At 38.2% G+C, this 24435-nt stretch overlaps 1 protein-coding gene across 2 annotated transcripts in view; it reads left to right on the top strand.

Annotated features, from left to right (window-relative positions):
• The window catches only part of pms1 (PMS1 homolog 1, mismatch repair system component), a 45781-nt gene that overhangs the window by 4199 nt on the left and 17147 nt on the right, over positions 1-24435 (top strand). The window contains exons 6-10 of one of the 2 annotated variants that reach the window (XM_073854628.1): positions 800-916; positions 8873-8995; positions 10791-10940; positions 11021-11252; positions 11361-11787. In XM_073854628.1, the coding sequence (XP_073710729.1) occupies positions 800-916; positions 8873-8995; positions 10791-10940; positions 11021-11252; positions 11361-11787 (1049 nt within the window). Of the gene's footprint in view, positions 1-799; positions 917-8872; positions 8996-10790; positions 10941-11020; positions 11788-24435 lie in introns of both variants that reach the window. The other variant, XM_073854627.1, reaches the window with a different exon arrangement.

Here is a 24435-nt window from a genome sequence, read left to right as displayed (position 1 = left end):
CTTACGAGGAAGAGAAAGTAGACATTTCAACTGCTTCTAATCCAAAATTAGCAGCGCAACCGCAGGACGAGCCACTAAGCCTTCAAATACAACACTGCCATATGATCCTAAAGTAACAAGCAACGCGGTATAAGTTTACAGACTGTTTTTTTTTTGCGTCCGACAACAGCTTGCTCTCATTATAGCGTATGTATCTGGCCTTGCTTGGTGAGACCTCTCGTAACTTTCATTAAATTCATATCATTCAGGTTGTAGATCATCGGGGAGGGCCGTGCGCTCATTTCATGCCATCAGCATTTCCAGGGCATATCTCGTATCACAAACTTTGCACTTCGTCCTGCATTGGGTTTCATGACTTTTCCAAAAGCTGTTTACTAGTCTGATCTCTTTACAGACACCAAATTGTATATTTCGTAGCAGGGATGTGTGCTGCGGACCGCATGCTTTCAGAAATCAACACCTTGGATATATATACTTTTCCAACGACAGGAAAATCATGGGTGTGAAAATAAGCGCTCCTTACGTTTAAATGACATGTCATGTGCTGCCGGTGCCCAATATAAAAGATTTATAATGATGACTAATGCATTTCTCATGTTTTGGTGAGTCTTGGTTAGTGCCTTTGCAAACAGTGCACTGGATAGTTGTTTTGGTATATCCAAACATTCCCAGAGGATAATTGTTTATTATGAAGACCTGATTGGTAGATAATGGCTGTTTGCGAGCATACATTCCCACAGGTGGTCTTATTTTAGGATGACCAAAAAATAACTTGACCCGTTTTACCATGTTGTTACAGGCTGTGGTCTGGCAGAAATCCAGGGTGTCGGATCACCGAGCTGCCCTCATGGCCGTGCTCGGAGCTGCCTTCGTAGCCAACTTGCTCCCCGTCCAGCATCGCCAGGAGCAACCAGAGGTCAGTGAAGTACTGAGAAAACACCGGCATATTTATCGTTCCCACTATGAGCAGTAGGGATCCACAGATGCACCGGCTCAAGGGTCGTCATATGAAAGTACTCGCTTGACTTTGCGATGTGAAACTTTCTTTAAATTAATCATTTAAAATGTATGCAAAACATTATTAGATTTAAGCATTTCTGTCAAGTTGCTTAAACCAAACACTTGTGTAATAATTTAATTCCCAGCGGCTTTCCTCTCCCCGGAGAGCTGCTTCTCTTTTTCTTGGCTGTGCATTCCGCAGCAATGACTTTTTGCATGAAAGACTCTGCTTTCATACCCAGGTTGTATCTTACATAAAAGCCTTTATGAGTTATGATACGCTCATATTTAGATGCAATATTTGTAATGTGTACAAATAAGCACATTTTGAAAAGGTGGGTGTAGTAAAGTAATTACTTTACTTGCCACAATATATTAAAAAGCATTGTGTTGTGTGCCATGTGCACAAGGTTAGCAAGATTTTGCATAGCAAAAAGCAAAGTTTTTTTTTAAATTCAAAATGTTTTATAATGTGTGATAATAAAGGCTGCACAATATATCATTTCATCATTGACATTGCAATGTACCCAATAGTATAGTGTTTTACTATACAAGAATGGTTTCTTATGGCAAAAAACATAAAAAAAGCATTTCACCAAAGACATGGTGGTACCAAATACTACAGCTCCAAAAAGGTTTAATAACACAATCTGGTCGCTTGACAAAAGGTATGTATACCACCTCGCAACTAGTTTCCTCAAGTTGCCATCCCAGAGCTATATGAGAAATACAAGGCAAAAGTTAATTCCTCCCCAATAGAGCTATTTAAGTCATTTGGAGAAGTCTTCCAATATTTGTATCCCGCAATATACAAAGCAGAAAAGCAATAAATATCTATTACGCAAGTTTCCTAATATCATGCAGGCCTAATAACCGTAACGTGCTGCGCCATGTGTTGTTGTATTTGCTGTCATGCGTCGCTTTCCTCAGCGGTGGATTACATATCAGTTTCAGCATTGGACCTGTGGACTGAATGCGGCAAACTTTGCAACAAATGCAGCAGTGAATTAAAGGTGACTACGGGAGACTGCGGTGTACGTGGTAAAAGGGCCCTGGGGGATCATAACCTGAGGCCAGAATCACACTGCTTTTGGCACCATTTTAACATAGTGCCACAAATGCAATGAACGTGTGAAAGCTGAGGGCTATCACAATGTGATTTCAACTAAAGTTGGAGACTTTTTTCTCTTAAATACAAATATACACATTTTGAGCTTTATTGTTTGCTGCAGCATTCATAACAGGCAGCGTATCTGTGCTGCAAACATTTAATGATACTTGCAGGTGTAACAGGCTCACTGCATGCTGTGCTTATTAAGGGGCGTGCACCAAGACGTTTACGCCGGCGGCGGGCGTATGTTTTTAATTGTTTTCAATGGAAGTGGCTGTTTTTTGCGCCGAGTGCCCGCACTCATCATTCTTTCCGCGCTCAACGCTGAGCGGCCAGAGTTGAACATTTTTTAACTTTGGGTTAAACGCTAAACTCGTCATTGTCACTCTCACACAGCTGCCAATCACAGTGGAGGAAGGGCGGGACAAATATCACAGGAAGTGTCATAGCAACCAAAGCGCTTAGCTTAATAAACGCTGGCAAGCGCCCACAGTTGGCATCCGCCTGGCATTTTTAGCCATGTTTAAATGCTTTGGTGTACACTCTCCTAATCCTGCTTAAATAAATTTAGTTAGTTTATTCCCACTATGCAGTATTTTCATGTCACCATTGTATTCTATTACCTAAACTATTTTATAATAAGTTTGAAGTTATTAAACCTTAGCAAATTTTCTTTTATCTCAGTATAACAACTAAGTAAGCATGGGGTGAATTTTAAATAGTGTAACTTAAACAGAATATTGTTATATTTGTTAAGCTTAAACAGGTTTTTTAATCTGTATCACTTTATTTAAAATGTTTGCAAATTTGATCTTTTTGTTATGTATACTGCCAAAAATGTTTGCTTAAGGGAGAGCACCACAGTTTTTCTATATTTTACTATGTTCTTACCTCAACTTAGACAAATTAATACATGCCTATTTTTTTTCAATGCGTGCACTTAATCTTTGTACAGCGCCTCGTAAATGTGTTGGCATTTGGCCTAGCCCCATTCATTGCTTGGGATCCAGACAGGATGAATTTAGAAGCCACAAAACACTTCCATATTTAAAGACTGTTACATGAGTAGTTACACGAGTAAGTATGGTGGCACAAAATAAAATGGCGCGCAGTAACATCATCACTCCTGACTACTCAAACTTGCGTCTGAGGTCGAAGTGCTGCAAACTAAGTGCTAAGTCCGCCGTACAACATAGTTCTCATTTTTTATCCGCTTAAAAAATCGCCACATTTTATTTTGTGCCACCATATTTACTTGTGTAACTACTCATGTCTTTAAAAGGGAAAATATGGAAGTTTTTGGAGGCTTCTAAATTCATCCCTGTTTGGATCCTAAGGAATGAATGGGGCTAGGCTAAATGCTAACACATTCACGACGCGCTGTACAAAAAGTAAGCGCACGCATTGAAAAAAGATATGGTATGTATTAATTTGTCTAAGTTGAGGTAAGAACATAGTAAAATATTGAAAACAGTGGTGTTCTCCTTTAAAAACTTGTGAAACAAGTGAAAAAAAAACCCTGTCCTAATTTTTGTTCTCCTATTGTACTGTTTTGCTTCTTTTAAATAAACAAAGATTAAATATGAATATAAATATTAATAAAGTTTATGTGGCTGACCAAAGGATATTCCCAAAGGTCTACTGTATCCTATTATAGAGATACTTTAGGGAAATAACGCACAAGAATATTCATTTTATAAAGGTTAACGAGTTCAAAAGATGCATACATTATAGGAATGACCCGATTCTATTTTTCACCTTCTTATGATGCACTTGACACTTCCACCTTCGTCAGCATTCGCACACTCTTAACCCTCTTTCTTTCAGCAAAAGCTCCCCTATCACAAAATCTGCCTCTCCTTCTATAATTATCCCCCCGCTGTGAAGAACCCTATGGGTCATACGGTACATGCATGACATGGTGAATCTAATTCAGGCATTTGGCCCGATCTCATCGCTGCCCTGCTGGAGAGGATGCTATTGTTGGTGCACACATGGTGTCCTACTTTGATATGTGAAGTTGATGGAGAACGCTAGCATTGGATCATTTAACTGTGATTTATTCACGATAAGCATCCTCCTACAGAATACGCATTTAGCGGAGCCGTGCAGTTTGTATAGAGTCCCCGCTTGCGTGTAAAAAATAATTCTCTGTAGGCACACTACAGTATTTGGCTCGGTTGGATACTGGCAGCCCTGTCATCTCCCGCTGAACGTATATCAGAACACATTGCGCATACAGCTACGCTCAAGGATGGATTTCGCTGAGTCTTGCCAATGTTCTCTAAAGCCATGTGCCAGACGAGAACGCACCTTCGCTCAATGTTTATTGGTTGCGAGCCGTCCTAGCATTCTAGGAATTGGTGAGCTTTACCAGGAGTTAATTTATGGCCTGAGAGAGGAGGATCTGTTGGAGTAATCAGTCATTAGCTTGCACAATCATCGTCAGGTCGAGCACCATGCCAAGACCTTTGCAAACCTTTCAGCCCCCCTCGTGGCTTTGACATGCGAAGCCATATGTAGATTGCAGTGGAGTGTTGGATTTTTCATAAACCTCCGTACCAAACCATGTCGTGCAAACATAATCGTTTGGCTATTTTGAAATTCACAACTGCCATAATTGTTATGAATTAATAAACATGACATCTGCTCTTATTAGAATGTCACCAAGATTATTATTATTAGTAGTTGTATTAATATTGTATTATTTTATTAATGTTGCTTTTTCAGTCAGTAATACTTAAAGTCGCTATGAAAATAAAAAGAAAAACTATCAGTTGTTTGGGAATATTTTGGTATTTTGTTTTACAAATGACTTATTTGTGAGCTTCATTATTTAAAAAAAATTTATGTGCCCTCATAGTCTTTAATAAAAAACGCAAATCTCCTCCCCTCCTCAAAACGATCTCTTTTTACCTCAGGTCATATGGTGTGGCAGGTGGGCAGGGTCCGGGAGAAGATCGCTGCGATTAGCAACACGACCCAACTTCAAATGATCCAATCAGATCTCGACAAATTCAAATCCAGCCCTGCCTTATTTCAGAAGCCGGTTTCACTCGGATATACGTAAAATATAAATAATATAATAATAATAAGGCCATCGCTACTTCCGTTTCATGGCAACTTTAACTTTTTTTGCAACATTTAATCCATAGCTTTCAAATTGTGATGCCAAAACACATAGGATGGCATCATATGTGTTTTTACGAAGTGGCTAATTCATATTAATTTGTACAACCATGTTTGTACATTTTGGTACGATTTGCTTTCGACCCTGTGACGTTGGGGTAAGGGGTACCATTTGTGACATGGACATAAACCATAGATTTCAAATTGTGAGGCCAAACACACATAATGGCTAGCAACCCAACATAATATCATGGCAATTCGTGTTTTACGAGGTGGCTAATTCATATTCATTTGTAGGACCACATTGGTATGTTTTTGTATTATTTGCTTTTAACCCTGTGACGTTGGGGTTAGGGGTACCATTTGTGACATGGACATAAACCATAGCTTTCAAATTGTGATGCCAAAACACACAATGACTAGCAACTTAATACAGTGTAATGGCAATTTGTACGTGTTTTACAAGGTGGCTAATTTAAATTTATTTGTACGACCACGTTTGTACATTTTTTGTATGATTTGCTTTCAACCCTGTGATGTTGGGGTTAGGGATACCATTTGTGACGTGGGCTTAAACCATAGCTTTCAAGTTGTGATGCCAAAACACACAATGGCTAGCAACCCAACACAATGTCATGGCAATTCGTACATGTTTTACGAGGTGGCTAATTCATATTTATTTGTATGACTACGTTTGTACGTTTTTTTACGGGTTGCTTTCGACCCTGTGGCGTTGGGGTTAGGGGTACCATTTGTGACATGGACATAAACCATAGCTTTCAAATTGTGATGCCAAAACACACGATGGCTAGCAACTTAATACAGTGTAATGGCAATTTGTACGTGTTTTACAAGGTGGCTAATTTAAATTTATTTGTACGACCACGTTTGTACATTTTTTGTACGATTTGCTTTCAACCCTGTGACGTTGGGGTTAGGGGTACCATTTGTGACATGGACATAAATCATAGCTTTCAAATTGTGATGCCAAAACACACGATGGCTAGCAACTTAATACAGTGTAATGGCAATTTGTACGTGTTTTACGAGGTGGCTTATTCATATTTATTTGTATGACTACGTTTGTACGTTTTTTTTACGGGTTGCTTTCGACCTTGTGAAGTTGGGGTATGGGCTACCATTTGTGACATTCACATAAACCATAGCTTCAAAATGTGATGCCAAAACACATGATTGCATTATATGTGTTTTACGAGGTTGCTGATTCATACTTATTTGTACGACTACGTTTGTATGTTTTTGTACGATTTGCGACCCTGTGACGGTGGGGTTAGTGGTACCATTTGTGACATAGACATAAATCATAGCTTTCAAAATATGATGCAAAAAACACGCTTGATGGCTCGCAACCCAACACAATCTCATGGCAATACGTACGTTTTACGAGATTGCTAATTCATATTCATTTGTACAACCACATTTATACAATTTTGTATGATTTGCTTTTGACCCTTTGACGTTGGGTTTAGTGGTACCATTTGTGACATGGACATAAACTATAGCTTTTAAATTGTAAGGCCAAAACACATATGATGGCTAGCAACCCAACACAATGCTAGGGCTGTGACAATAAATCGCATGTCCCATTAAAAAATTTGTCTGAAATCGATTCTGAATCGCGAGGCTGCTCAGCTTGTGCGTGTACTACAGCGTTTTGGTCAGTAAAAAGTCCTTATGCGGCTTTCACATAGTACGCGGTATGCGCTGCACTATGAAACCCATTCATTTTAATGGCTTGTGCCGTGCGAGGGCAGTTTTTTTGTTGCGTCGAACAAAGCTCAAAATCAAGGTCAAAGTTCAAAATAGTTTAACTTTTACGCTGCGCTCTGTGACAGTTGCCCGCGCGGCCAATAGAAATGGGGCATCCAAACAAGCAAAATGGACCAAAATCTTATACTCGGAATTCCCGGAGCTTTATAATACAAGTTTATGCTCCTACTACAGAGACATCGTAAGGAAAGCCGTGTCAAGTAGCTTTTTGTAGGTAGGCAGCTTAAAGTTACGTGAAATGGAGACGGGCTACATCAGTCTCTGTATTTCTCATCGACTATTTAACGCAAATATAAACACTGTAGTAATTTACTGAAAACCCTGCCTACTTTGGTCTGACCATCAGAGCACAAATCGCTTGGCTGCGCTGAACCCAGCGGCGCACACCGCGTCCTATGTGAAAGCCGCATTATGAGTCGGAACCCTTTATAACGTACATTTAAATAAAGCAACACTCATTAAACAAAGTCATTCAAAATATTCTTTATCATCATCAAAATACCTAAAAACAATTTAAAGAATGGCAATATAAATATTCTTATAGACTTTCCTGGAATAGTGTTTATAATGGTACTTCTTCTGTGGCACAATTGGAGTTTCTGTACGAGGGCACCCTCTGGCTTTTGGATGTGCCGGGATTTAACCGTAATTCATTAAATTCATTAATTGATTAATCGTTACAGCCCTAGACAATGTCATAGCAATTCATACATGTTTTAAAAGATGGCTAATTTATATGAATTTTTACAACTACGTTTGTACATTTTTTTACGATTTGCTTTCGACTCTGTGACATTGGGTTTGAGGTTTCATTAATTATTTTATATAATATTATATAATAATAATAATATAATTGTATTTTATAATAATCATAGGTAATTCATGTGAGATCAGGCTGAGCAACCACATGACAACCACCATCAGGCTCCGAGTTTTTCACAGACAAACAACACTCGCATCTTTTTTCAGATTGTGATGGTGTCATGTCATCATTTCATTAGCATAAATCAGCAACTAAATATTTTATTATATTGATTCTATTTTTGTATAATTGTAAATAAATTTTTATATCCCATTGCAATTCTTAATTTCTTTACTCAGGTTTTCTAAATAGCAATGCTTTCGTATGAAGCGGGTTTTATCACTCGATTGTTTTTGCATCGTGGCCGGATCTTTCTGCAATTAAAAATCCGCAAAAATAACCTCCATTCAGAGCCTGGAACAGAAACGACTGTGTCACCTACGCTACGTAACAGACAAATGTGGCAAAGTACACGGACCATAAGTGGTGATTGTGAAAGTCACAATACCCCTGATTATAAAATTTGTCAGAGACTCCAATTAAAATGTCCTTTTGCCAGCCAACTGCTGTGCTTGTTAATTCTAAATTGTGAGCTGAAGCATCACACTTTAGCGCGAGATCACTGAATAATTTGTTGCCGTTTCTCATCCCGTCACCTCGCCGGTGGTACATTTAGCCAACAGAAACTGTTTTCATTGCAGCTTGGCCACTTCATAGTTAGGAGCTGACAAATGGGCTCTGATAGCACTGCGAAATCTTAATTGGTTGCTGCAAAGTGGGCTAAAGTGCAACAGTGTCATGCATGCAAAGTGTCACTTTGTTTGTCTTGTAAAAGCGATTAGGGAAACCTTAATGTGGTTTGACATTTATAAGTACAGTATAACGACAGATAACTGATTTTGAAATGACTTAAGGTCTGGATACTTTTGCCTAATATCCATTTGGATGGGTTAAGATTATTACTCAACAGCATAGATGCTTATTCTTTATTTTACTGCTCTTCTGGCGTGAGGTGATTTTCAATTTTATGTTTTTTACAGATCAACATCGATGGCTTCTTTCCCAAACCAGGCTCAGATTTTAATTCCACAAGTTCTTCAAGCCCCGATAAAATGTTTATCTTTGTTAATAGCCGACCAGTGCATCAAAAAGAAATACTGAAGGTAATGTGACCCTCACACACCATCGACACCAATTTACATTTCTTGATTACTGTATTTACAATTCATTTATGCATTTGGCAGACGCTGCAGTGCATTCAAGATATATGTTTTGTATTTAAAAGGCTGCTTACACCTGGTATTGAGATGCGTTTTGATCGATTGGATCACAAGTGGACGATGCTAAATACAGGTGTAAATAGGGTGTAAAACATTTTGAGCTTGTCCACTATCGACCACATTCAGAGGAAGTCGAGAACAGACGCACATGTTTTCGAGCAGCCACAAAACACAGCCTCCACCTATTGATCCAATGTGTACTAATGTGTAATGTTTATTATACTTGAAGAGTTTCGTTGCAAAACGAGAAAACCACCGTTTTTTTTTAATTGTTCAGAAATCTCGTTTTTTGGTTGTGCATTACAATTAATTTCAATGCAACTGCAGTTGGTTTGTTTTGATTTAAACCTTCATAACTTAAAAAATACAGCTAAGTAGCATCATAAAACAAAATAATAACATGATAACATATTAATAAACATGTTTTGACAAAAATGTTAAAAAATGGATTCATCTCGTTTTGCAACGAAACTCTTCACTTAATTATCGCAATGATGATGTTCCTGTAGCTCAGTTGGTCGATTCCCAAGGAAAACATATAAGAAGTTTGGTTCCAAAACGCGATAAACGCCATTTTAAAAAAAATTGTTACCAACAAAATCAGTGTTGTATCAGGTCAGTATTAAAAAGTAAATTCTTCATTTTACCCAAAATCCGAAATCCGCCGTGTTATTCTGTCATCTTTTCCCCCTTTTTCCCAAAATGTGATAAACGCCAGTCCTCCTTCTCTGCAGAATGCAATAAATCCGCTCAACCAATCACAGAGCACCATTCCACGAACTGTAAACAACATTGGCGGCGCGTTGAATACACACAGAATCCTAGTTTTCCTCATCTACTTTGTACTTTGTGATCAACAAACAAATAATAAAACAAAATAATACTTTTGATGGCATTGATAAACTTGTGGTGGTTATCTGCGGCGGGGAAGAAACGTTGGAGGCGATGGAAAAATGACGGCTGTTGGTAATTCTCACACGACAGCATTAAGTTTCTGTCATGCTAACACATTGACCCCAGGGGATCTTATGAAAAACTTTCCATTATTTTACTCGAAGCCAATGAAAATCTAGCAGGACCAAAACATTTAACAGCTGATCGCTGTCAAAAAAGTTCAGCGACGTCCCAAGTATGACAGCAGCAATGACAGTGTTCTTAATATGACAAAGTAAGTGTTTTGATTAATGCCATTTAATGTTTATTTTTTTAATCAGTGTATACCACTAGTCAACTAAATGAATATAACATGGCAAAGATGAATGCACATTTATATATTCATTCAATAGATTTATACCATTTTGAAAAAAATTATCAGTTTTTATAATAAATCTTTGAAAATCAAATTATAGATTAGAATTTTTAATGTTATTATAACTTAAATATGCTATGTGAAAGTTCGTAACAGAAAATAGTGGTTTTCATCTTGTCACTTTCTCTGTATAGAAAACATATTTTTACCGAAATTAGTCAAAATGGATTTATTGCGTTTTGGAACCAAACTCTTCATATAATGTAAGGCACTCTAAGCCGCTTTGGATAGAAGTATCTGCCAAATGTGTGATGGAAATGATGCCGCATCTTGGGTATCCGGATCCTATTTAATGTGCTTTTATGTGGCCATTAAGTATAGACTCTTGTTAATTCATGTGTTAACTCGTGTTAATTGTTTACCTGTCAGCTGGTCAAGCAGTACTACACCAATAGTCATTCTAATAATGAATCTGTAAGCCGCCGGTATCCTCATGTAATGATGAACATCACCATACCTGCCTCAACTTTGGACGTCAATCTGACACCCGACAAAACTGAAGTCATGCTGCAGAATAAGGTACAAAATTCAGATGCCCTTACTTACATGAATAAAATGTTGTTCCCTCAATGATGAAACATTTTAACATTTTCTACCAGGAAGACGTGCTATTGGCTGTGGAGACTATGTTGATCTCCTTGTATGGGTCTTACTCAATTGGCGATGATAATCTTAAAATGGGAGAAACTAGCACTGCACATGTCCAAAATCAACACGCGATTTGTGCCGATAAGGATGACCCACCTGAACACCGTAGCATAGCTGTGCGCACAAACACCACAGACATCAGCTTATTGGACCCAACACCAGAAGACACTTCTACAGATGCAGGTAAACATGAGCTATCTTTGGACAATACCACAAATACCAGTTCCTCATCATCATCAGAGGATTGGATAATCAACAGATCAAGTGATTTTGACAGTGTTAATTCCTCAGCTGTGGACGACATTGCAATGAACTCTACAGCCGATCTTAACTCTAACTCTCCAAAGAGTGACAGTGGCGAAAGTCAAGAGCCTATAATATCTGCCAAGAGTTGGAGCATGGGCAAGTCTTTCTCGAATCCAATCACAGGAGAGGGCCTAGAACCCGTGAAACTCCATCTTCCGAAAGCAAAGCCCATAGCTAAGGGGGATAGCCCGTCCAAGAAGCCATCTAGTGTGATCATGGAGAAGATGGCCAAGCTGACAGCCTACGACCTGATCAGCAACCGCTCTGTGCGTCAGCCCTTGTCTGCCTTTTCGCTGTTTGAGCAAGACACCAGATCGCAAGTCCTCCAGGAGAACCCAACAGCCAGTCCTCAGGATGTCACAACTGCTGTAAAAGAGCGATGGGAAAGCCTGGGGGAGGAAGACAGAAAGAAGTAAGTTTCCAGATTTCACCCGTCGAAGACTCAGTTTCCAGTTGTTGTGATTTACTTTCTCTGCGTAGAAAGAGAAAAATAGACCTGCCACTAGCATGTGTAAAATATGGGTTGGAAAGTCTGTCTGGCCTGTTCGTGTTGCTGCCCACAGGAAGAATTGTTAACTGTTTGTATTTTCCAGAAAACTGCATTTGATTACTTGATGGTTTGATGGCCAATCGCTCAATTTTCCATTGTAAAAGAGGTATTTTGTTTTTCAAGAATGCCACATTCTTTCACAATCCTGAATTCCCAGATGCCAGGTGATCTGGTTTATTCTATAGCAGATGAAGGCTTTTACAGCCAAATTTATTGGTTATTTATGAGCTCTGGGAATATTCAGATTTTATAGATGGCTAAAGCTGTATAATCTTTATCAAGATTCACTGTCAGAAAAAAATGGTCAAAAACCATCCCAAGCTTTCATTGGGGCGGTACCCTTTAAAAATGTACTTAAATTTACAATTTAGGTACAGATGTCTTTGCATTTGATACCAGTATGCACCTCTGAGGTACTATATGAACTATTTAGGTGCAAATGTGTACTTTTTCCAAGGTTCTGCCCCAGTGACAGCTAGGGCCCATTTTTTGACAATTTTTTCTTACTGTGCATTCACACCAGACGCGGTAGAGGCGACTAAAAATGCGCTATTCGCATGTAGATAAACGCTTGAACATTTTTAGTTCATTCGCTTCATTTGCGCATTACATTCTTGTCAATCAAGACATTCACGTGGAAATTCGCATCATGGGAGGGGCTTCTGCGACTCCGCTCACTTCTTGTAATCACGTCACTACTAAAGCAAGCTCCTGATTGGTTCACGCGAAGCGAATATCCACCAAAGTTACGATTTTTCAGCTCGCGCGTTTCCCGTGGCAACGCTCAATTTGCACGATTTGCGCCTTGCTTTCTGCACGTTCCGCACCAATCGTGCTGCGCCATTCACGCTTATTGCGCTGCAGGATGCCTATTCGTGGCTTTGCATTGACTTAACATGTACATCACTCGCGCTTGCTGCCTCTTCCACGTCTGGTGTGAATGCACAGTTAGAGTGTAGGCTACTATATTTAACAGGGCTCACACAATTTTAAATTCCCTGGTAGCCCTTCGGCCAGGCACTCTTCAGTTTTTGGTAGCCCGAAATGAATGCAAGTAGCCAGAATAAAAAGACATTTAATGTAGATTATTGAGACAAAACATCTAGCAAAACACAAATAACACATAAAATAATCATATTACAATCATCAAGACAAATATTTGCTTCTAACTAAATAGAAACATTTATAAACTTCATATTCTGAATCTGAAATATTAACTGAAGTCACAGATAAGAAAATGCCACTCGAAGTTGTGGGCATAGCACAGTTGTGTTCCTCATTTCGTTTTCACCGCGGAACAAATTTGGCCAGTACAAAGCCTATAGGGCCACTGATCATAATAGTTATTCTGCTATTCATGTTGTTGTTTTTTAACAAACAAAAAATCTGGATTTCCATACAAGCCAACTGTTCCTGCTCATCTCAACACTGGATATACTCACCATTTAATAGTGGTTCAGTGGGTCACAGTTTGGATCATATAATGCTTTTCCAACTACAGATTGGATAATTTTTAGATAGAAAGATAGTGGCTACTGTCGCTTTAAGAGCGAGTTCCATATACTGTAGTGTTTTTCGTAATTCTCTTCACTACACATATGCAATCTTTATCACTTTAAAGCTTGCTGCGAGAGATTTCATTTTTTACGCAAAGATAGTAATGACTGACCGGATGACGTTAAAGGATATTTTGCGCAACAGATCCAGATCGTCAATGACAAATCAGTACTGCTTTCTTCCTGTACAGTTCGCGAAAGTAAACGCGAGCGCGCGTTCAAACGCAATTTAAATACCTGATGTCTGAACTACATACACCATAATTACCCATTCAAATCTGTGAGAGAATGCATAAGCATTTAAATATATCTTTCCTCCCTATAAGTCAAGATAACCCGATGGGCAGAGCAGAGATTTATTTTGGTAGCCCGACTGCAAGACACAATAGCCCAGGGACGTCGGGCTAGCAATTTTGCAAGCCCCTTTCGACATTTAAAAAAATGTCTTTGAAACTATAACATAATTTTTTACAAATCAAAGCAATCTCATATTTTAGATTCCTCAAAGAAGTATTATTTGCCTAGGTGGTTGCACATCCGGCAGTTTCTCAATCAATTTTATGAGGTGTCTATAACTTAATGTAGAGCATGTAGCTCTTCTACATGCCATGAGAATGAACATTAATATACTTAATATGATTTTAAGACATAATGAATATGGTTATTTCTAGAGGTCGACCGATACTGGATTTTACCAATTACTAGGTTGGTTTGTGGTTGCCGATAACAGATTAATTGACCAATAGTTTTTAAAATAGATAAAAATAAAACTTGACATACATATTGACCACAATTCTTTCTCTTCTCCCTTTTCAGTTAAAATAAGTCCACTAAACGAGGCCATGAGTCTAAAACAAGACTAATAAAACCCCAAATCGGGCTATTAATTCCCAAACAAAGAGTAAGATTAAAGATAAGTATTGCATAATGTTATCACTTGCTCGGCCCTCCTCCTGAGGCATCAGGGAGATGGCTGATGCATTCTCCGTCTCCCATTACTCCCTTACTCAACCGTTTTTTGATGACCCTTGGTGGGTATTGATTTGTAGTGTTAAGCCCACTGGTCGGGGTGGGACTCTGGTACTTGTAAGGGATTCCGTGTGCCAACCAGTGACTTATCCTAGAGTCTGTCACAGAGGGAGACGTTGTATCTTCAATACCTAAACTAACTCTTTTCTTTCAAACAGGTATTGTTTAGAAATAGTGAAAACTTGTTATAAGAACCTTTTGTACTATTGCCTCCCTATGACACATTGCCTTTATTGTTTCCTAATCTTTGTAAGTTGCTTTGGACAAAAGCGTAAATGCCCAAATGTAAATGTGGATAAAAACAAACATAGAACTCAAAGTCAAAACAGTGCTGAAATTTATTACAAAAGTAATAAATCAACAGTACTGAACCATAAAAAAGTAAATAAAAAGTGTAAAAATACAAATAAAATGTATTATTTATATTAATAAGTATTGAAGTTATTATATGTGCACTTGTATATTATATAAGTCTTGTACTTTATTTGCTTCTATTTAAACCCTTAGGGCCCTATTTTAACGATCTAAGCGCATTGTCTAAAGCGCACCGCGCAACGTCTACATGGGCGTGTCCGAATCCACTTTTGCTAACTTAACGACGGGAAATATGGTTTGTGCGCCGAGCGCATGGTCGAAAAGGGTTGGTCCTATTTTTTTATTGAGTAATGGGAGTATTATGGGCATAACGTGCAATAAACCAATGAGAGTCTCAGCTCTCATCCCCTTTAAAAGCCAGTTGCGCTGGCGCTATGTCTAATACCTATTTAGATGACGGACTTTGTAAACTGAAAAACTAAGCGGATGAAGAAGATCCCCAGTTTAAGATTAATGTTAAATAATTGTGTTGTTTTTCACTTGTTTTGAATTTTTTTATTTTATTAAAACCTTTAAAACCCGTTTTCTTTTAGTCATGGAAGTAAAAAAGCAGGCTTTTAATTGCTTCAAATGTATGGCTATCAAATATCATAAAAAATTGTTTACTTTATTTAATTTATTATTTAAGTATGTAAGAAAAGATTTGTATTCTAAAAATACTTTATTTTGTACAAACAGGAGATAAAGAATTTACAAACGGCTCGCCGAACGTTTCAGCACTTGGACAGCGTTTTGAAGCAGAGAGTTTTTAAGCATTACTTAAAAATGTTTCTCATCTAACCTTATCCACAGGTACAGAGTTATTATATACAATAAATCCGTGAGGTAGCATTAAAAAAACACATTTAAAAACAAATGCATTTGTTTAAAGCAAAGCATTTATTTACTTACCAGGCTACAGGTGAAGCAGCTCTTTGCGCCTTCTAACGTCTCATAATTGGTCCTCATTTACGTCCAAGAGACTCAATAATAATCTTTTACGTTTCAATCATTTAATCTTTTTATATTTGAAAAGCGTTTTTGTGCTGCTGAGCATTCATATGTGATAAGCAAACCTGCGTTTTCGTCCCGTTTATATAGCGCATATTTCTAACGCGCTCTTTAAATAACAAAAAACATATTGCGCGATTGACTTTAGACTTTAGACCAGGTTTTTGTGGGTCAATGGCGTAGTCTATTTTAGTTGCCTCAAAATAGCAACGCGCCAACAATGCGCCTGAACACACCTTGTTTTTAGATCAGAACGCCCATGAGCGCAAACATGGGCGCAAATGCATTTGCTATTTAAACAACGTGGCGTTAAACGTGAAAATTATAATTGCACCGGGTCGAAACTAGCAAAATACACTTGCGTTGCACTTTGCGCAGCATTGCACCAGGTGTAAGATAGAGCCCATAATGATTATCTAATCAAAATAACAAAAGTATTGCAGTGATGATAAAAAAAGAACTGAAATCAGATTTGATTTATTGGATATATACAGTGTTAGGGAAAGTTACTTTTAAAAGTAATGCATTGCAATATTAAGTTTTTCCCAAAAAAGTAAATAATTGCGCTACTTAGTTACTTTTCATGGAAAGTAATGCTTCTGTTACTTTTAAGTTACTTAAGTATTTTACTTTCTACTTAAAAGTATTTTTTCAAGTATTTGTACTTTATCAGTGTTTTTCTTTGAAAAACATACATACCAAAGCATATTATCATAAGTTTTTACTATATTACATTTAATAAATACAAGTTTTTGTTTTACATTTAATATTTAAGTACATTAACATAATCTAATAAGGTTTTAAATACATTTTAATATGCAATATAAAATAATACACAGTATGATTCTATGCTTTAGAATGTAGTGAAGTAAAATTTTTCCCAAGACAAACACCCTAATAAAGCACAGATGCTTGGAAAATATAACTAAGTATTGTTCACCTCTGCTGTCAAGTCCAACTAAATTCAATTTAAGCTGATAATAGTCAGTTTTACTGGCCTTTTCGCAGCAGCCGCTATGAAACCAGCCATTTTGTTGAAAGTTTTGCAACTCAACAGGGCGTGATCCTGCATGGTCACGTGCAAAAGTGACGCCAATGCATACCCTCTATAGTGCGTAATTCTGTGTGACTACGTTCAGTTTAATTCAGTACGTTGTGTTGTTTTTAAATCCAATTAGTTAAACCAAAAAGTAACTAGAATACTAATGTGTACATTTATAAAGTAATGCGTTACTTTACTTGTTACTTCAGAAAAGTAATATTATTACGTAATGCACGTTACTTGTAATGGATTACCCTAACGCTGGATATATTAATGTAGCCTATAGCTGAATATACAGTAGTTCGCTTTCTCTACCTATTAACTTATAATATGCAGCTTAGCCGGCTAAATCATGGATAAAAGTAACCAGATGTATATGAACTAATGCAAGTAGATGGTAATAATCATGACGTAAAATATTTGGGTTGGATTTATCCGCGTAACTGTTTGATGTCCTACTTGATATTAGCATTATGTCAGCCTTGAGGAAAAACTTGTGTTTCTGCTTTTGTTTCTCTGCTAATGCAGCATCTAGTTAACAAATTAATCACTTGCAACTCGGAAAACAACTATCGGCATGTTATTTTTTGCCAATGGCAATTGTTTCACCATTGAACTATCGGTGCCGATTAATCTGCAAAACCGATTTATCGTCTACCTCTAGTTATTTCATACATATACCAACAAAAAAACAGTCTAAAGTAAGGGATGCATAATTAAATGGTATGGAAATGCCAGCATAGCTGGTGGCGCTTATGTAATGTATGGAAAAAGACATCTGTTTAAATTCTGTTGCACATTACTGCTCTCTTAAACCAAAAATAGGCCTTATCAAGTACTTGCCCCCTTTCCTGCAGCTCTATGCTCGCAGGGACTTCTAAAGGATATTTACATGAATCCATGTAACATAGGTCCATGTAACATATGGGCATGCTGAGCTATGGGGGTCAGAGATTGTTGTCATGGATGCTTGGGGGAGGGAGATCAAGAGTGGTATAGTTTCAACAGAACCACGCAATGCTTGTTATATTTTGGTTGCGGTGTTCTGATGCAGCAATAAAATGGCTTGGCACTGATCCAGGGACTCTATATGAACTTGGTTTGTGTCCAAAGTGCCCACAACAAGGGAGCATGGCTTGCTTATTGCACAGTTTATGTGCTTTTGATGCTCGTTATGAATTCAAGGCTTAAAATGCATATTGGGCTCCCTAAGTGGCTTTTTAGTGTCCACTAAGGTCTATCTCAGGAGGTGAGAGAAAAAGCTAAGAGCGTCTTATTTTTCCATGTGCTTGAGATATTATGGCTTATTAAGGTTACGCTCTGTGACTGCAGGTCATTGCTCTGGTAACCCACCTGAGATTTGATGCCATCACCCTCTGGGCAGGGTGCATGGTATCTATTAATGCAGGGGTCTACAGTCCTGTTCCTGGAGGGCCACGTCCTGGAGAGTTTAGCTAGACCTAATCAAACACACCTGCTTAGAATGTCATGAGCTTTTGCTCATGAAGGCACCTCCAGAAACCGCTTTGGACAGGCGCAGTGTAATAAAATTGTATTTGAAATTTTAATAGAGGGTGCTTTAGAAATAACCAATCAAACAGGTTATTTTGGGGTATATGCTTGAACCCATTTAATCACCATACTAAGTTACTGTAAGTTTGCTTTGAATTTGTTATCTGCACATTGGAGAAACAATAGTAGAGCTCAGATGCGAAATCTGCTAAAAACCATCTTCCCTCAAAAATTACATATTGATATTGACCAAATGCGCTTGGCACGTATTATACATTCTAGGGGTGTGACGAGATCTCGTGCGACGATTGAATATGTATTGCAAAATTAATTATGTCACAAGATTTCTCGTGGAGGTGAAATGCTGTCCGTTTCTTAAAAGGCTGCAACCAAATATAAAATTTTAATGATTTACTCGCCTTTATGTCATCCCTGAGGTACACTCAAAAAATTCTGATAACCCAGACTCTGTGTTAAATTAACCCAGATTTTTTTTTGGACCCAACAGTAAATCAAAACAACCCAGCATTTTGGGTTGAAACAACTTAGCACAGGTTAAATTCCAACCCAATGGTTTGGGTTTGTCCGTTTTTGACCCATTGCTGGGGTAAAAATAACCAGCCTGATGTCACGAGAATTTGTGCGTATTTTACGAGTTGGCAACTTCGTATGAATTCGAATGAAGTGAATTGTGCAAAAACATACGATTGGCTTTGGCATTAAAAAAAAACAATAACGAAACCCTACCTCTAACCCCAACGTCACGTGGCAAAAGCAAATCGTACAAAAATGTATGAATGTGGTCAAACGAATTAAAGTGCACCTATTGCTAAAAAAAGACGTTATTTTGTGTTTTTGGTATTATACAATGTGTTCCCGTGGTTTATGGTTAAAAAACACATTATTTTCCACATACCATACAGTTTTGTAGCTCTAGAAATACTGCGTTTCTCAAATGCATTGATTTTGTAAAAAACTCATCGATCTGAAAAGTGCTGTGTCCCTGATTGGCCAGCTAATAAATCTGTATGTTGTGATTGGCCTGAATACCTCTGACGTCAGCTGGAAACGTGACGCTGCTTACCATGTTTGAAAGATTTGCTCACAATGCAATGCTGACAGGAGTTAATTTACAGGCTGTGAGTCCAAGCGGGAGGAATAATGATAATGTCGGTCTTGTCTACGTCAAGGCCCAGGAAGTAAACTGTTGCCTACAATCCGTGTGTTTGTTGTAGTCCAAGAAAAGAGGTTTTCGTTGGAAACGATAACTCCCGTTATTGTTTACTCTCCCAGAAGATTTTGATTGACGATTGGCTCTTTTTACTGGGAGGTGGGACTTCCCAGTAATTCTGACTCTTGCGATTTCCCCTATACGGACTACCTGCACATCTGGGAACTTGACTGTCAATTTTGTCACCACCCCTTTTTGGGGGAAAAGAAACTAGACTTCCCATAGACTTTCATACAAAATAGCAGAACAAATCAACGTCCGTACACAGCCAACAGGCGTAAATAACAAAAAAATCACTCAGATTAAACATGTCAATTTATTATATGTCCACCATGCCTGTCATAGAGCGTGAAAGATACATCATCAGATTTAATTTGGTCAATTTAAAAACATGTCCCTTTCATTCTCCCAGCGTCAAATTTGTAACAACGCTACCCAGTGGCCAGAAGTGTCTTACCCGGACATTTACTCATACCTCATTGAGTCAACATAGAAGCCAGTGAATAATTTTACTTCGTATTTGAAAGTAACTTTGTATTTATATATTATGTCTTTTTATACAACTGTTCTTTCTGGTTCTCGAGTCTGATTGGCTACGAGCTATGCGATATTGTACTGATAACGGCACAGTAACCGCTTCACCTTTCATATCATTCCGCCACCTTGTGAATGGAGGTCCTAAACAGGCTCATCTCTGAATGGAAAAACACAGACGCCCTGTTTTTCAACACTCTCCGTGTGTCTCATTAGTTCACTATAGCTCATAAATCAGTCTGTGAATCCCCAATCGGAAGTTATTATTCCGTCAAAGATCAGCGCTCTTGGATGTTACGTTAAAGTTAATGGGATTAATGTCTTGTCACATCGTGTGGACACTTGGAAAGAGGAATGTAAACACTCATTTTTTCTGGAGCTATATCTCTTATCAGAACGCGAAAACACCGTGGAACTGCAGGTAAGCACCGCAGCTTTTCAATGTGGACATTGATCATTTATTTAATCGCGACGTGACTATTAAAACATGTTATGAGATATCGCCACTGGTATATTTATAAGCAGCATGCAAAAACATCTCTCTGACACTTATAAAAAACCGTTTTATATAGTACTGACAAGAACGAAGTCTAATAATAACCGAGTGCTCGTATCGCGTTAAGATGAAATGGTAAACCAATAGTAACATTATAGAAGTATAGTTTTATTAACTTTTACCTCGCACCAAAACAATAACAACACAAAAGACACTAAATATGAATAAGAAAACAAGTAATAGTTTCATCATGACACCAAATACTGGTGATTTGATCAAATTTTTGACCATAAGGCCAACATGAGAGCCAGGGAATCCCTGTCAGAGATGTAGCCCAGAGAGGGCGGTGGTCAGCGGGGCAAGTGAACACTGACGTCCGCTTATGCTTTGGTTCTCATACGTACCGAATCTCACTAAGCAAACGTTCAAACAGGTGCTATCTTTACTAATCGACTGTAGATTTAAATATAATACATATATATTCTCGACTGAACTAATCTTAAAACTGCACTTTGTGACCAAGAAATTGTAATATTTAAAAACGGCGAATCCGTCCATTGAGTTAATATGAGATTCAAAGCAGCCGAAAGTGTTACCTGTCATTCTGGCCGCCTTTAAATACGTGGCGGAAGAAGTAGTTCTCAAACAAAGAGGCTTTTAAAATTGCTCCGTTGTTGTTTTCTAGTTTTCGTTTTTCAAACGTGTGCCGTCGAACTGTTGTATAAAAGCAATATCGCTCTCGGAGTTGTGTGATATAGCTCTATATCACGGCTGTGATTGCCTCCGGCACTTTCTTGTGAAATGTCCCCTTTAAACTAGGATAAAAAAATTGACAGAAAAAATTAAATACATGTTTTTTTTCTATTTTTTCTAACCTGGTACACTTAAATGTCAACCACAAAGACCTTTTATGCATTTCCACTGTGTGTTCAAACAGCAAACTGAAGTCCAAAAGCCCTCAGGTTAAAATCCAATTCAGTGTGCATGGCCGGGCGTAGCCTCCAGCTTCAACCTTCTGCTCTATTATGAAATCATTTATCTCCCCCATTGGCCTGTTATTGCGTTTCTCTTGTTTTTAGCACATTTCATGCCTTGGTCTTGATTTGCATCTTTTCCTCGCACCCAAGCTGAGAAACCACACAGCGCATTTGAAATAGTGCCCAGTCTATTGTACAGTAGCGAGCTCCATGCAATGGCACAGCTGTTAATTGGCAAACCCATGCAGAAACTTCCAGTGGAGGGTCAAGGCTGCATGTTTTTACAGGCTCTCCCCCCTCCCTCCTGCTCTTCGGCCCCCATCTGGTCACAGGTAGCAGATGTTTTTTATCTCGCCTGTTTCTGTGGGTTTTCTGCGCTGTGATTTAAAGCAGCCCATTTAGGATCACACTTGCAAATCAAATCAAGGTTACTTTAAGTTATTTCATTAGTTACAACTTCTGACAAGTTCAAACTTTCTGAAAGTTTTTGGTGAAGAGGACGATACAAATTCATCTGCACTGGAATTGTGACACATCTGAATTATTTATTGTTTCTCATATGTTATTAAGTCACAGTCCTAGTTTTGTTAGGAGCCTTTATTAAACCATACGTTAAGTTTCCAAATCATGTTTTATTTATGCACTATGAGTTTGAATAAGCACACACACACACACACACACACACACACACACACACATATATTTCAGTTTTTTAGAATAATACGAAAGTTATCAAAACTGTGAAAAAACAAATTGGTTAAATATGTTTTCCGTAATTTGATCATCAAAGTAGCCAAACTAGATTTAAGATATAATAGATTTATTAGCTTTATCCTGGGCCTGCACAATATTTCGTGGGAGTGACTGACATTGCTATTTTTTCTGTAGATATTGCGAGTGCAAAGCATCCAGAATAGTTTTTATTTTGGATTTAAATGGTCTGCGATGTGACTATTGCAGATGTGTGCATTGCAATGTCAATGCTAATCCTATATATTGCGCATATACATTTTTCAAACCTTTTGTTGAAAAGATGTGTACATAGACACAATTTACATCTGCTTTTAATTTTTTTTAACATTTAGATTAAATGCTTTATGTTTGAATGAACAGTTAACCTAGGTATATTTATAAACTAACTTTAAAGGGACATTCCATTTTTTTTTTTTAAATATGCTAGTTTTCCAGCTCCCCTAGAGTTAAACATTTGATTCTTACCATTTTGAAATCAATTCAGCTGATCTTCAGGTCTGGCGCTAACACTTTTAGCATAGCTTAGCACAATCCACCGAATCTGATGAGACCATTAGCATTGCGCTAAAAAAATAAACAAAGAGTTTCAATATTTTAAAACTTGACTCTTCTGTAGTTACATCGTGTACTAAGACCAACGGAAAATTTAAAGTTGCGATTTTCTAGGCAGATATAGCAAGGAACTATACTCTCATTCTGGCATAATAATCAAGGACTTTGTTGCCGTACCATGGCTGCAGCGGCGTAGTGATAATACGCACTGCCAGAAAATAGTCCCCTTGGTTACTTTCAATAGAGACAGGGCGCAGTTATGCTTATTAGAAAACCACGCCCACCAGGGGGGGGGGCAATCCAACCATCTCCATTGACTTTGTATTCTGAGAGGCCGCCTCCTCGTCATTTCTAGCTTATAACAAAAAACATAATAATGCCTAAAAGCTGCTGTGTGACAAGGTGCACAGCTAACAAGCCAAAAAACCCAGAAATAAGTTTTTATAAGCTGTCAAGACGTAAAACCCAGCCTTTAAGGAGAAAAAAGTGGATTGCCGACTATAGGGCTTTTCACACCTGAAATTGTTAACCCTGGGTTATTCTAAACCCAGGGTTAACGGAATCCTGGGTTATTTTTTTCATGTTTCACACTGTTCAAACTTAACCAGGGGTTAAGAGATAACCCTGGGTATTCATAATTTGACGTTTCACACTGTGCATTCCTAAACCCTGGGTCAGGAGTCTCCAACCCAGTTTCAACACACCTGTCTGTAATTATCAAGCCTTGATTAGCTACTTCAGCTGTGTTTAATTAGGGTCATAACATTCTAACCCTGCTTCGTTTCACCCTGCATGCGTTTGGCACCACAATGGGGGGTTAACACCACAAATGCGGTGCTAACCCTGCTCCAGAGCAGGGTTTCATAACCCTGGGTAAAAAGCGGTGCTAACACCGCTTTCAAATTACAGGTGTGAAACGCTCCTTAACCCAGGGTTAAAAGCGGGGTTTAGAATGAAGATAACCCAGGGTTAAGCGCAGTGTGAAAACCCCTTATGTTTCCCTCTAGTGGGCGCAGTTCTACTAATAGTAGTACTATGAAAAGATGCCTGTTTCCACTTTTGAATCTTTAAACGCTCATTTTTTTTGGGTCGACAGCTTATAGAAACGTATTTCAGGGTTTTTGGCTTGTTAGCTGTACATCTTGTCACACAGCAGCTTTTAGGCATTATTCTGTTTTTGTTATAAACCAGAAATAACAAGGAGGTGGCCTCTTGCAATACAAAGTCAATGGAGACGGATGGATTGTTTTCCCCACCGGTGGGCGTGGTTTCCATGTTATGATGCGTTGCGCTCTGTCTCTATAGCAGGGGACTATTTTCGGGCACTGCGTAATATCACTACACCTGCTGCAGCCATGTTACATCAGCAAAGTCCTTGATTATTACGCCATAATGAGAGTATAGTTCCTAGCCATATCTGCTTAGAAAATCACAACTTTTAATTTTCCGTCGGCCTTAGTACA

The sequence above is a fragment of the Misgurnus anguillicaudatus genome, chromosome 17, assembly GCF_027580225.2.
Source record: "Misgurnus anguillicaudatus chromosome 17, ASM2758022v2, whole genome shotgun sequence".
NCBI lineage: Eukaryota > Metazoa > Chordata > Actinopteri > Cypriniformes > Cobitidae > Misgurnus > Misgurnus anguillicaudatus.
Note: the sequence above shows the minus strand (reverse complement) of the source record. Positions and strands in the feature narration are given on the sequence as shown.